At 32.0% G+C, this 12572-nt stretch overlaps 1 protein-coding gene across 1 annotated transcript; it reads right to left on the bottom strand.

The window, feature by feature from the left end:
* Positions 1-5855: 5855 nt before the first annotated feature.
* Positions 5856-6622, bottom strand: LOC145949846 (uncharacterized). Its single transcript, XM_083060742.1, has 2 exons — positions 6415-6622; positions 5856-6154 (listed from the first exon to the last, which is right to left on the bottom strand). The coding sequence occupies exons 1-2, from the start codon at positions 6620-6622 to the stop codon at positions 5856-5858; spliced, it is 507 nt and encodes a 168-aa protein (XP_082916868.1).
* Between the last annotated feature and the right edge of the window lie 5950 nt (positions 6623-12572).

Genomic DNA, 12572 nt, shown 5'->3' with positions numbered 1-12572 from the left:
CTCTTCAGTAGGATGATGTGAACTTTGCTGCATTCTTTAGTTGAGTATTATTTCACCGAAACCTTTTTAGGCTTGATCTGTACAACCTGTACCCTAGAGAGTTCAAAACTAAGTATTATTTATCAAAGTCTCTTTAGGTTTAATTTGAACTTTGTTGGGGATATTGACAATCTTATCCATTCTGTGTTGGATCATAATTATCTGGTAGCCTTTTTGTCCTTTGTGTTAGCTCTTCAACCTTCTTCTCTTGTGGAAGTTGTAGTGACTTAGCTTTTTGGATCTTTGAATGTCCTGTAGCCCTTTGGTTGTTCTTCTTTGAACATCTTCTTAACTGAAAGTTTCTAAACCTTTTTTTTTCTTTTAGCTTTGGCTTTTTATTTTTTTAAAGCTATAACCTTTATTTTCTATTTTTTTTTTCATTTTCCCTTTTTTTAAATCTATTTTTTTGGCTTTTTCTCTATTTACGCAAAAATAAAGAAGAGAATGCAAAAGGAAATCATAAACTTGAAAATTACAAAGGGAAATTTTAACAAATTAAAAAAAGGAAACAATAAAAGAAAAGCCTAATCATCCCTTAGGGTAGGAGGTCCTGGCTGGGCGAGAAAATACTGTTGCATCCACCCAAACATCTCAGCTTGTCGACGTTGCACCTCTCCAAGTTAGTTGTTCACATGTTGGGTGAACGCACCAATCTGTGTGCTAAACTGTGCTTGAGCGTCTTCAATCCTCTAGAAGCGTGTTTGGTTGGCCATGTGCATCTACTCCATGGGTTGTTAGAGGCCCTAAGTGTCTTCCTGCTACTGCAGCTCACTAGGGAGGTCAAAGTCATTTATCATGAGGTATGGAAAAGGAGGCATCAAAATGTACCCATCCCTTACCCTCTGGATCACCATCATGCTAAGTAGGGTGGAGGCATCAATGGGCTTAGGGAGGTACCCACCATCATCCTCTGTTGTAGAGCACCCCAAATATCTAGCCAATGGGGTGATCAAGGAGCCTACTGAGATATGCCTTGTGCGAGCCATAGTCCCTTGTTGATAGCCAAAGTCCTTGATGTGCTCAAGGAAGAAAGCCCCAGGGTTGCACCTTCATCCCATGTGCTTGCAATAAAAAGGAAACAGATCCTTTTGGGACATGGAGCTAGTGCTCTCATGACGTTCGTGTATTGATCTCGAGATGAGTTGGTGAATGACTCACAATGTTGGGTCCTTTAACTTTGAAGCCTTCGTAGTCCTAGGCATGTGGGCTTGTCTTGTCAGCTCGACCCATGTGATCTCCTCCTTCAAATTATTTGGCTTCTCACATAGAGTAGACTAATACTCTATGGTGTTGACCTAGTCCCTCATGATGAAGCTGACGTGCATGTTGAACTCGTCTAGGGACATCGAGTGGTAACTCCCTTGCATCCATAAGGAAACATTAGCTTTGTCGGTCTCCCCTCAATTGGCCTCAAGTGTTTCTTCTAGAATCTCTTGGTCCAAGACCCTAGTCGGGTGAAAGACACGAAGGCCTCAAGTGCTTCCATCTTTCCTCGGACCGCCTCTCTCAAAGTGGCTCGGCTTGGCTGTTGAGCTCTACCAAAGTGTTTAACATATGTTGTGAACTTTATGAACATTGTTAAACGTGAATTGTAACATCCCAAATTTTATACAATAGTTAATTATTATTTTTATATTTATGAAAATTATTTTCTTATAGTTATTAATTAATAAAAAGGGTTTTTATAGAACATTTTAGAGACTTTTTTAAATATTTATAAAAAAATTTAATTTTTATATGAAATTCTATTTTTATTAGGCCCAGAACGAGCTGTTCCAAAAAGTGGAACGAGTCGTTCCAAACGATGAAAGTAAACTATTTTTGTAGGACCAGAACGGGCCGTTCCAAATGGTGGAACGGACCGTTCCAAATTAGTAAAGAGGCCAATTTGGGTTATTCTAGAACGGGCTATTCCCAAAGTAGAACGGACCGTTCTAAGATTATAAAAATACCTAAAAATCTTAGTTGGAAATGGCCTGTTCCAATTATGGTCAATATCTGTTAAAATCAACCTTAGAACGGGTCGTTCTGGTGTTGAGAACGGACCGTTTCAGTGATAAGTTGTGCATATAACGGATGGGTCTAGAACGGGCCATTCTGATTTGAGAACGGGCCATTCCGGCCACCCATGAATGCCTATAAATAGGAGGGAGGGGCTGTGAAAAAATTATAACTGACTAAGGTGAAAACTTAAAGAAAGAGAAAGAGAGAGAGAGAGAAAGAGAAAGAGATAGAGAAAGAGAAAGAAAGAGAGAGAAAGAAAGAGGGAATCTAGAGGAAGAGATTAGCAAGGTTATGCTCTAATTTTAGCTCCTACTTATCGAGGTAAGGGGGGAGTGAGAAACCTCGCTCAGGGGTGTGGAAATAATTGTTGGGTAGTCGGATTGGCCCCCAATCCCTTGCCTGATATATGTTTCTAGGAACATGAATGTGTTCTGTTTTACTTTCTGTTTGTGCTATTGTGTTCCTTGTTGGAAGTGATGAATGAATATGTAATTAATTTTAAAAATAAATAAGTTTTAATATGAATAAGAGTGCTCTCTGTGGATTCCTGTGCGAACCTTATGAGGAACAATTATGACATGACTCTGTGAAATATGAACAAATGACATGAGACATAAGAATGAACTATTGAGATAAGCTATGATTTTGAGAATATGAAAAATGATGACATGAGGTAATAAATGAAATTATGTAATAAGTCGAATGTTGAGTCAATAAAATAGTGAATGTATGACATGCATGATATGCATATATAACTCCAGGTATGCCACTTATGCCGCATACCAGTGATGTAATAATCTATGTGATGAATAATAACTTATTCCATGTGTGCCGCCTATGCCGCATACCAATGATGTAACAAGCTATGTGATGAAATGACTTATTCTAGGTGTGCCGCTTATGCCGTATACCAGTGATGTAACGAGCTATGTGATGAAATGACTTATTCCAAGTGTGCCTCTTATGCTGCATACTAGTGATGTAACAAGCTATGTGATGAAATGACTTATTCCAGGTGTGCCGCTTAGGCTGCATACCAGTGATGAAATGATGTATTCCAGGTATACCTTGGGTCACCAGTGATGAAATGATGTGATGAAATGATTTATTCCAGGTGTGCCGCTTAGGCCGCATACCAGTGATGAGAAATGTGAAACTTCCGTATGGTGCCACATGCATGCATTTATGAGTCGAGTCCATGACATCATTGCATGATAAATGAGTGTGCATGTGATATTGATTATGTATGTGTATTGTTTACATGTGATTTATATTTGTTGTGTGTGTCTGCTATCTAACCTTTATTTCTGCACCTGGAACCGAGTGAGATATTTCTCACTCCCTTGTTATTCTTGTACATGTTTAAATTGTGTTGCAGGTGATCATCATCATGGGGATGTTGGTGATGAGGCTTAAGGTTTTAGTTGGGCATGCTCTAATAGGATATGTGACATCGGGGCATAACTAGACTTAGTTCAGGATGTTATTGTTTTGAAAACCTTGGTTTCTTTTCTTTTGTAATTTGTAGCGAAGGTATAACGTAAATAAAGTCTATAGTGAGTGTATGTGGAGAATTGTAAATTTTGAATGTTCTTGATGAAAGGCCAAAGTGCGCATCTTTGTTATATTTTTATTACATGATTTAGAAGTTATAAATTAATTCCTAACTAGGAGGCATTGCCACCTTTACTGGAATTAATCTATATTTTCTTTATTATTTTTTATGATTTCTTGAGTTTTGATACTTCATGTTGATTTTTTTTTATGGTTTATGAGTTACGAATGTGAACCTTCTATGCTACCTAACCTTTATTTCTGCACCTGGAACCGAGTGAGATATTTCTCACTCCCTTGTTATTCTTGTACGTGTTTAAATTGTGTTGCAGGTGATCATCATCATGGGGATGTTGGTGATGAGGCTTAAGATTTCAGTTGGGCATGCTCTAATAAGATATGTGACATCGGGGCATAACTAGACTTAGTTCAGGATGTTATTGTTTTGAAAACTTTGGTTTCTTTTCTTTTGTAATTTCTAACGAAGGTATAACATAAATAAAGTCTATAGTGAGTGTATGTGGAGAATTGTAAATTTTGAATGTTCTTGATGAAAGGCCAAAGTGCGCATCTTTGTTATATTTTTATTACATGATTTGGAAGTTATAAATTAATTCCTAACTAGGAGGCACTGCCACCTTTACTGGAATTAATCTATATTTCCTTTATTATTTTTTATGATTTCTTGAGTTTTGATACTTACATGTTAATTTTTTATGGTTTATGAGTTACGAATGTGAACCTTCTATGTTATGATATTTGAGACATTTGTTTTATACATGAAAGATGTTATCAAACTATGAAATATTTTATTTACTCAAAAAGAAAAAAAAGTTATTTTTTACATTTATTATGTATTAATGTTGGGGTAGAGGATGTCACATGAATATATTTGAATATATTGATATTGTCTTAGAGTAGTGGGTGTCACACCATTCATTAAATTTAAATTAACTTTTAATTAATAAACAACAAATGCATATTGAAGCTAAAAATATATTGAAGCTTATTTATACATTGAAAATATATTAAAATTAAACTATCTATTTATATACATATAATTTTGAAAAATGATGAAATGGGGAAAATCACGAGCAAATGGGTAGTCCATTTTCTATTTAAGGAACTTTGTGGTTAGGTTAACGTGGCATAGGTTCATGAAACATGCTTTTAAATGATGTGTTGCTTTCTTATTATAAATAGACAACAATCCCTTTCTCCTTCAGACTTTTCAACATCTTATGACAGATAGATCTTATGCATACCAAGCTACCTATCTTCTCCCTTTGAATTGAACCACTTAACAAGTCGTACGAACTCAATTAAAATGAATAAACCAAACTTAATTGACAGTACCATCTAACACAGAAAAAGAAAGCAAGCATTGGTCATTTCGATATTCGGGTTTCGTAGCATGCATTATCATATCTGAAAAACAATTAAAGCTCATTTAATGTGAATTTATTTGTAAACTGTACATGCAGAGTATATTTGTTCTTTTTATTTAATTTGATTATATCGTGACACTAGTGTATCAATTCTTATTATCTATTTGAATCTTTATTATACTTTCTTTTTCTCTCTTTTTTTTTTACACGCGACTTCACCTGATTTTAGTACAGACACGTACATATAACTATATATATTGAAAATTTTGTCCTTCATGATTATTTATTTACTAAAAAGTTTAATAATGGTTTGTAAAAAAACATATAAATTTAAATTTTAGGATATATTAAATAATTTAAAATATTTATTTAATATTAAATTATAATTTATTACAACAGAAAAAAATAGTTAACAAATAATTGAGTTCTTTAATAATATTACCAGAGATTCGATTCATTGATTGTGCATACGAAACACATGGAGGGAATACCATTTACTCTTGATTTCAAAGATGGAGGAGGGAGTAACATGAAAATTATTTGTTACTTTGAAAAACATTTTAATTATGTTGAAATACACGTGGTTTGATATATGTCAAAGTCCTTCATTTTTGTTACCAATGTTCTTTTACTTTCGCAGTTTTTTTTTATAAGCAAAATAAATTAAGGGGAGTACAAGGGGTACTCCAATCCATTACAAAATATAAAGTCACCTAAACAAAATTCAACGTAATCCATACAAAAGGTAATCACCAGATTGTAATGTCTACCACCATTACAAAAATAGGACCATAAAATGTCATCTAATAATCAAACAAGTTCAGTAATCAGAAAATTAGATACAAAACTAACACCATGGTGTGTACAAAATCAGAAAGAATCATTATTCCAGAAGTTAAGGCAAACATCAGGGGAAGAAAACCACGCTAAGAATGGGTAAAAAGATGACTTATCTTTGGTCTTAATCCAATTCCAGCTACGTAGTTTGATTAATTCCACTAAATCCGTAATTGCCACCACCTTGTCTTTAAAAATGACATCATTTCTAGCAAGCCACACAGACCAAATTGTGGCTAACCAAACCACAGACCACCTCATCCTATCTCTACCACTGCATCTAGGAACTCCAATAAAATGAGCAAAATTTTCATGACAAGATTTGTGTAAAACTGTTGAAACACCAAACCAATCAAAAACAAATAACCATACAGAATAGGCATAATAACATCCGAATAATAGGTGAGAGGTATTCTCCAAATCTTCACCACACCAAGCACATCCACTAGCAGAAATATTAAGAACCTTCCGCTTATTAAGTTACATTTACTTGGTATCCTATTCAGCAAGGCCTTCCAAGCAAAACTTGATACTTTAGACAGTACACAACTAGACCAGAGAAATTTATGAAGCAAAAAATCTGCGTAGATACCATCATTAATCACTGCCTTGTATGCTGATTTCACATTATATATCCCATCATTAGAATCCTTCCAACACCACCTATCACAAAAATCATTCTTTAAGACAGTTGATCCTAAATCAGCAGCTAATTGTGATAATAAATCTAATTCCCATTGAAATAGACTCCTACACCAAGACCAAATCCACTCAAAACCTCCATCCCTCCAAAGCACCATGTTTGCGACCGATACATCCTTGTCAGAAGCTATAGAGAACAATCTACTATATCGATTACAAAGAGGTCCCTGACCACTCTAACCATCCTTCCAAAAAAAGGTATTTCGACCATCCCCCACCACCTTGGTCCACCTAGAAGAGAACCAATCAAATGATGCGTATGGAGCAGAATCAATGGTCGACATATCAACCCACCACTTTGAACTTTGTACTTTATCACCAACTCCTTGAAAACAACCCTCCCCATAAATAGAAGTGACAACCCTATGCCAAAACCTACCCTTTTCAACTAACAGTCGCCATCTCCACTTTCCAAGGAGAGCAAGGTTAAATGCTCTAAGGTCTAGAATTCCCAACCCACCATGTTCCTTTCCCCTACACACCTCTTGCCAAGCCACCCAAGCAATTTTCCTATGATTTTCATCCCCTCCCCAAAGAAAGAGTTTAAAAAAAGATTTAGGTTTAGAAATTATGCCTTGAGGAGCCTTTAAGAAAGAAAGATAGTAGATCGGAATGGAATTAAGGACTGATTTCAAGAGGACACTACGCCCACCAAAGGACAAAGTTGAAGACTTCCATTTTGATAACCTCTTCTTCACTTTAGAAATCACGGGCTCCCAAGCTTTGATACAACATGGATTTGCCCCAAGAGGTAACCCCAAATAGCAAAAAGGTAAAGAACCAACCTTACAGTTTAAAAACTGAGCCATCAAGTTTAACACTTCAATATTAATATTGAACCCAAAGAGCTTGCTTTTATGAAAATTAATTTTGAGACTCGCCACCAACTCAAAAATCTGTAAGATGGATTTTATCGCCCAAACATTATATGAAGATACTCCACCAATAATCAAAGTGTCATCTGCATATTGAAGGTGAGACACACTAACTGACTGGTGTCCAACTGAATAGCCACTAAACATGTGACATTCCATAGCTTTGCTCATCAATGCATTAAGGCCCTCAGCAACTATAAGAAATAGAAATGGAGCAAGTGGATCTCCTTGTCTTAGTCCCTTGCCAACCCCAAACTCACCAGTGGGACTGCCATTTAATAGGATAGAAATTCTTGTAGTGCTCACACATTCAGCAATCCACTTCCTCCATTTTAACGGAAAACCCATCCTTTCCATCATGTACTGAAGGAACTCCCAATTAACTGAATCATATGCCTTTTCAAAATCAACTTTAAAAAGCAAACATTTACTTTTCTTCCTTCTAATCTCTTCAATAATCTCATTGGCAACCAAAACTCCATCAAAAATAGATCTTCCTTGTATAAAGGTTGACTGACAATCTGAAATAACGTTACCTATTACTGCCCTCAATCTGTTAGCCAACAATTTTGCCACCACCTTATACATACAACCAATTAGGGAAATTGGTCTATAGTCTTCAACTCTCTGAGGGCTCTCAATCTTTGGGATTAAAACGATAAAAGAGCTATTGGAACCCTTCACTAATTTTCCATTTGCATGAAACTCATTGATAAAAGCCAAAAAATCTACCTTGATAACCTCCCAAAAGTCTTTAATAAAATTAAAATTAAAACTGTCTAGGCCTGGACTTTTGGAACCATCACAATCCCATACAACTTCTTTCACTTCTTCCTCAGAGAAAGGCAATACCAAAGAAACCACATCCTGTTCAGACAAAGTCTTGACATTCACACCATCCAAAGACAGCCTTTGGATTGACTTTTCCTTGAAGTGCATTTCAAAAAATCCCCAAACTGCCTCCTTGAGAGCTATAGGATCAGAATGACGCTCACTATTCACCACTACAGATCGCACCATGTTCCGCATCCGCTTGTTAATGCAAGCATGGCAAAAACTTGTATCCGCCGCTTCTTTTACTTTCGCAGTTAAGAATAAGTTAAAAGACTCTTGCCATAACACACTAATTCTTAAGAAAAAATTGTATTAATTTTTATTAAATATTATTTTAAGGTTTTAAATTAAATAATAGAATATTTTGAATGTTAATGAGATGAAAAGTTGGTGCTTCAAAAAAACAGAAAGAGCTAATGAGTTTTTTTTTTGACAAAAAGAAAAAATTTGGATCAACTGTAGACTCAATAAAATTTTGATTCAACTCTTTTTTAATAGTTCATTCAGTAGTCAAAATATAATATAATAATATAAAATAATTATTTTATTATATTATAATCAATTATTTATTGTGCTAACAACATAATAATCTCATCTCATCTCTTATCTTTTCATTATTGATCTAATATATTTCTTTTATCTTAAAGAAGGTAGTTGAGTTAAAAAATAATAGAATATGATGAACACCCACTTATCCTTCTATATATCTTATGTCTTATATTATATTACATTGTATATATTATATTATATTACATAGAATAACAAAAAAATAATATAATAAATATAATCCATATAGAATTAAATATTACTTTATAAAATATACAACCATATAATTATATCATATTAATTTATATAGTAATAATATATACTATTACATTATATATAATAATGTATATACATACATATATATATATATATATATATATATATATATATATAAATTTATATAATATATATTGTAAAATTTCCATTCACTATTTAATTTTATTTATAATTATAATAATTTTGACATATAAATTTAAAATATATTATTAATAAAAAATATTAAAATAAAAATTATTATTTGAATTTTTTTTAAAATAAAATATTTTAAACAATAATTATAATTTTAAAAATATTGTATACCTTTTAAGGAAAGTAACTACATGAATAAAAATTAATTTTGTATAATATAGTTAAAATTATTTATATTTTTTTAATTTGAAATTTGTAAACAATTAAATTGAAACTTATTTTTAAAAATTATATGCAATTTTGATGAAACAATTTTTTTATTTGAACATAATTTATATATGTTAGGTCAAAAGACGATCTTAAACTCCTCAACTATAATGTTATAATAATAACTAATACAGAAACTTTATTTTAGAATTTTTTTTAAAATCATTCAATAAGATGAATGATCTTTCTAAGTCGAATGCACTAAGATGATTTATTATGTTGACATAAGTGTCAAATAGATGAAATACTTCATCTACTAGACATTTACTCTGAACTAATGTCATTTATGATATTTGATAACCAAATAAATCTTTGTGTATAATATTATTTAATAGATCAAAATAAGATAACTTCCTCGATACCCACAATGACAAAAGAGAAGGAAGACATGCTTTGCGTCAAAAAAAGATAAGTGGATCTCGTGAATCACAAAAACCTTCAAAAAAAGTTGTTTTGAACCAGTGATAGATCAAGAAATTTTAGATAGTGGGGGCAATACTTATTTATATATTTGGAATATTAAAAATTATATATATAACTTTTAAAGGAATAAATATATATCTATATATCATAATTATTTTTTACAAGCTTTTATATCTACGATTACAATTAAAACAAATTAGGTCAGATTAAATTTTATTATAATTTAGTAGGTTTGAATCTAACTTTCTTTAAAAATGTATATTATAAGTATGACTTATTTATCTATCATAAATATTTTTTTAAATGTTTGGTTAGAATTACACTCCTAAAGACCTACTTTATAATAATTTAACACTATTAAAAATATAAAAATAAATATGTTAAATTTTATAAAAATCAAATTTAATTTATTTATGATATAAACATGTTTTTAATATCTAATATATATTTTTAGATGATAATTTATTTTAAAATATATTTTATAATAACAATTCTAAATGAAACATAAATCTTTTGACTTTTTTTTAATTAATGTATACAATTTTACTATTTTGATTTTTTAAATAACGTATATAATATAAAAAAATACAAAAGATAAACATGCATACTGCAAATTTTATTTTATCAATTTTTTTTTTAATATATTACATTATATATGTGACTATTAAGATATATATATATATATATATATATATATATATATTATAATTAAACCTTTTTTTTTAAATTTGATTCGTTATTAAGGAGTATTCTTTATTACATAAGAGAATTAATCTCCTTCAAAAGTTTGACAGACATCAAATAAATAAACATCTTCTCCAAATCTATATTTTATACATATGATAATTTAAACATATATATGTATTTTATTAGAATATAATTTTTCATTTTTTAAAATATATTATTTTTTTAGATAAAAAATTATGTATGTGTCAAATAGTAGTGGGGGCAAGTGCCCCCACTATGTAAAATGTGGATCCGTCCCTGTTTTGAACTAACACATGGATGACTCCACTTGTTTGATACCTAAAAGGTGATAAGTAGTTTCCTTGATCAGATAAAAAAAGACTATTTGGTGAAAGGATTTAATACACCAATGGATACTTCTCTCCACAAGGAACAAAAATGAAGATAAATGAAGCAAGCTTGTGATAGACACTCAAGGATATGCCATCATCATCTTCATTGAATCCCTATAAAAGGAAGTTAGAAATTCATAAAAAAGAGTGAAGCACAAAACAGAGATCAATCATTGTAAAATTTATTATTCTTCCCTTTTTTAAAATAGTCTCTACACTTAATTGATTGTATCATGTCTTGATAGTAAGAAGAAACAACATAGCTAGCTTACCCAACTTTAACTTTGTGTTATTGCTTTAGGAATGAAAAGACTTGACTGTAAAAGAATACTTGGTTGTCAGAGTCTGAAGAGTCTGAAGACTCTTGAACGTAAAAACTACTTGATTGTTAGAGCATGGAAAAGCTTGATTGCAGATGAATACTTGTTTGTTAAAGCTTGGAGAGGGTTTGTATTGAAAGAATAATTGGGTAGTTTCTTGAAGAGGAAAGTCAAAGAACACTTAGCTTTGAGTCAGAAGTGGTTTGGTAAAAGAATACTTATATCTTTATATAAGATAGTGGAACTTAATGTATTTGGATCAAGAATTGGACATAGTCTAGGTGGTTGAGGTAAACCAATATAAAAATACTTTGTGTTCAATTTCTTATCCTTTTGTATGCACTTCTTCATAAAGTTACAACTTCATTATTTCCAAAAAAAATGTAAGATTTTGATTGAAATCATTCAACCCCTCCTAGTGTCTCTCTCTTCTCCACAATTTGGTATCAGAGCTTAATCTTTAACAAGATTAAGCACCTAATATTGCTAAAGGAAAAGATCTTGAAAGGGAAGTAGTGAAGGTTAGTACCTATTTGAAGGAGCTTCTCTTACAAGGCCTCCAACCTTTAATAGAGAAGACTACCCATATTGGAAGAACAAAATGGAAATGTTTATCATGTCCATCCAGTATCATCTATGGAGAATCATCATAGGAGGTGATATTTAAGTAAAGAAAGCTGAAAGTGAGTATACACAGGATGACTACAACACACTGCAACTCAACACCAAAGCAAGATATATCTTGGCTTTCTTTTTATCCAGAATAGAACATAACAAATTTTGTAGTTGCAAGACTGCTAAGGAGGGAAGCTATCAAGGTAACTCATTAGGGTACTAAAGATATTACACTCAGGCAAGCTGCTACTCTTTAAAGGCACTGTGAGTTGTTCTCTATGAAAGAGAAAAAAATTATCAGTGAAATGCTTGGAAGATTCCAAACAATTCCTAATAGGTTGAAATCTCTGAGAGTTGAGTCTTCCAAAGCTTAGAATAATCTCAACATTTGGATAATCTTTCAAAGATCTAGGAACCAAAGGCCATCGCCATATCAGAAGCACCTGATCTTGAGACTCTCACTCTTCATGAACTTTTATGAGCCCTAAGAGTTCATAAAGTCAACTTGAACAACAAAGACAATATCAAGGCAACTGATTTTGTTTCTCTAAAGACAGGTGAAACCAGCAAGAAGAAAAACAAAAGTAAAGCTCTAAAGGTAGAATATAAGCATAATAGCTCAGATGAAAGTTTTGAAAACTTCACAGATGATGAAATATATCTCATGTCTAAGAAGTTTAA

Source organism: Cajanus cajan, chromosome 7, assembly GCF_000230855.2.
Source record: "Cajanus cajan strain Asha chromosome 7, NIPB_CcT2T_4, whole genome shotgun sequence".
Taxonomy (NCBI): domain Eukaryota; kingdom Viridiplantae; phylum Streptophyta; class Magnoliopsida; order Fabales; family Fabaceae; genus Cajanus; species Cajanus cajan.
This window is presented reverse-complemented; position numbering and strand designations above follow the sequence as displayed.

Bases quoted from the DNA above. Each gene is read 5' to 3' on its own strand.
- LOC145949846 (XM_083060742.1), bottom strand. From the start codon at position 6,622: ATGGTGCTTTGGAGGGATGGAGGTTTTGAGTGGATTTGGTCTTGGTGT. The intron at 6,155-6,414 runs GTATCTACGCAG...GTGTTTCAACAG, and splicing joins CAAGGCAGTGATTAATGATG to TTTTACACAAATCTTGTCAT.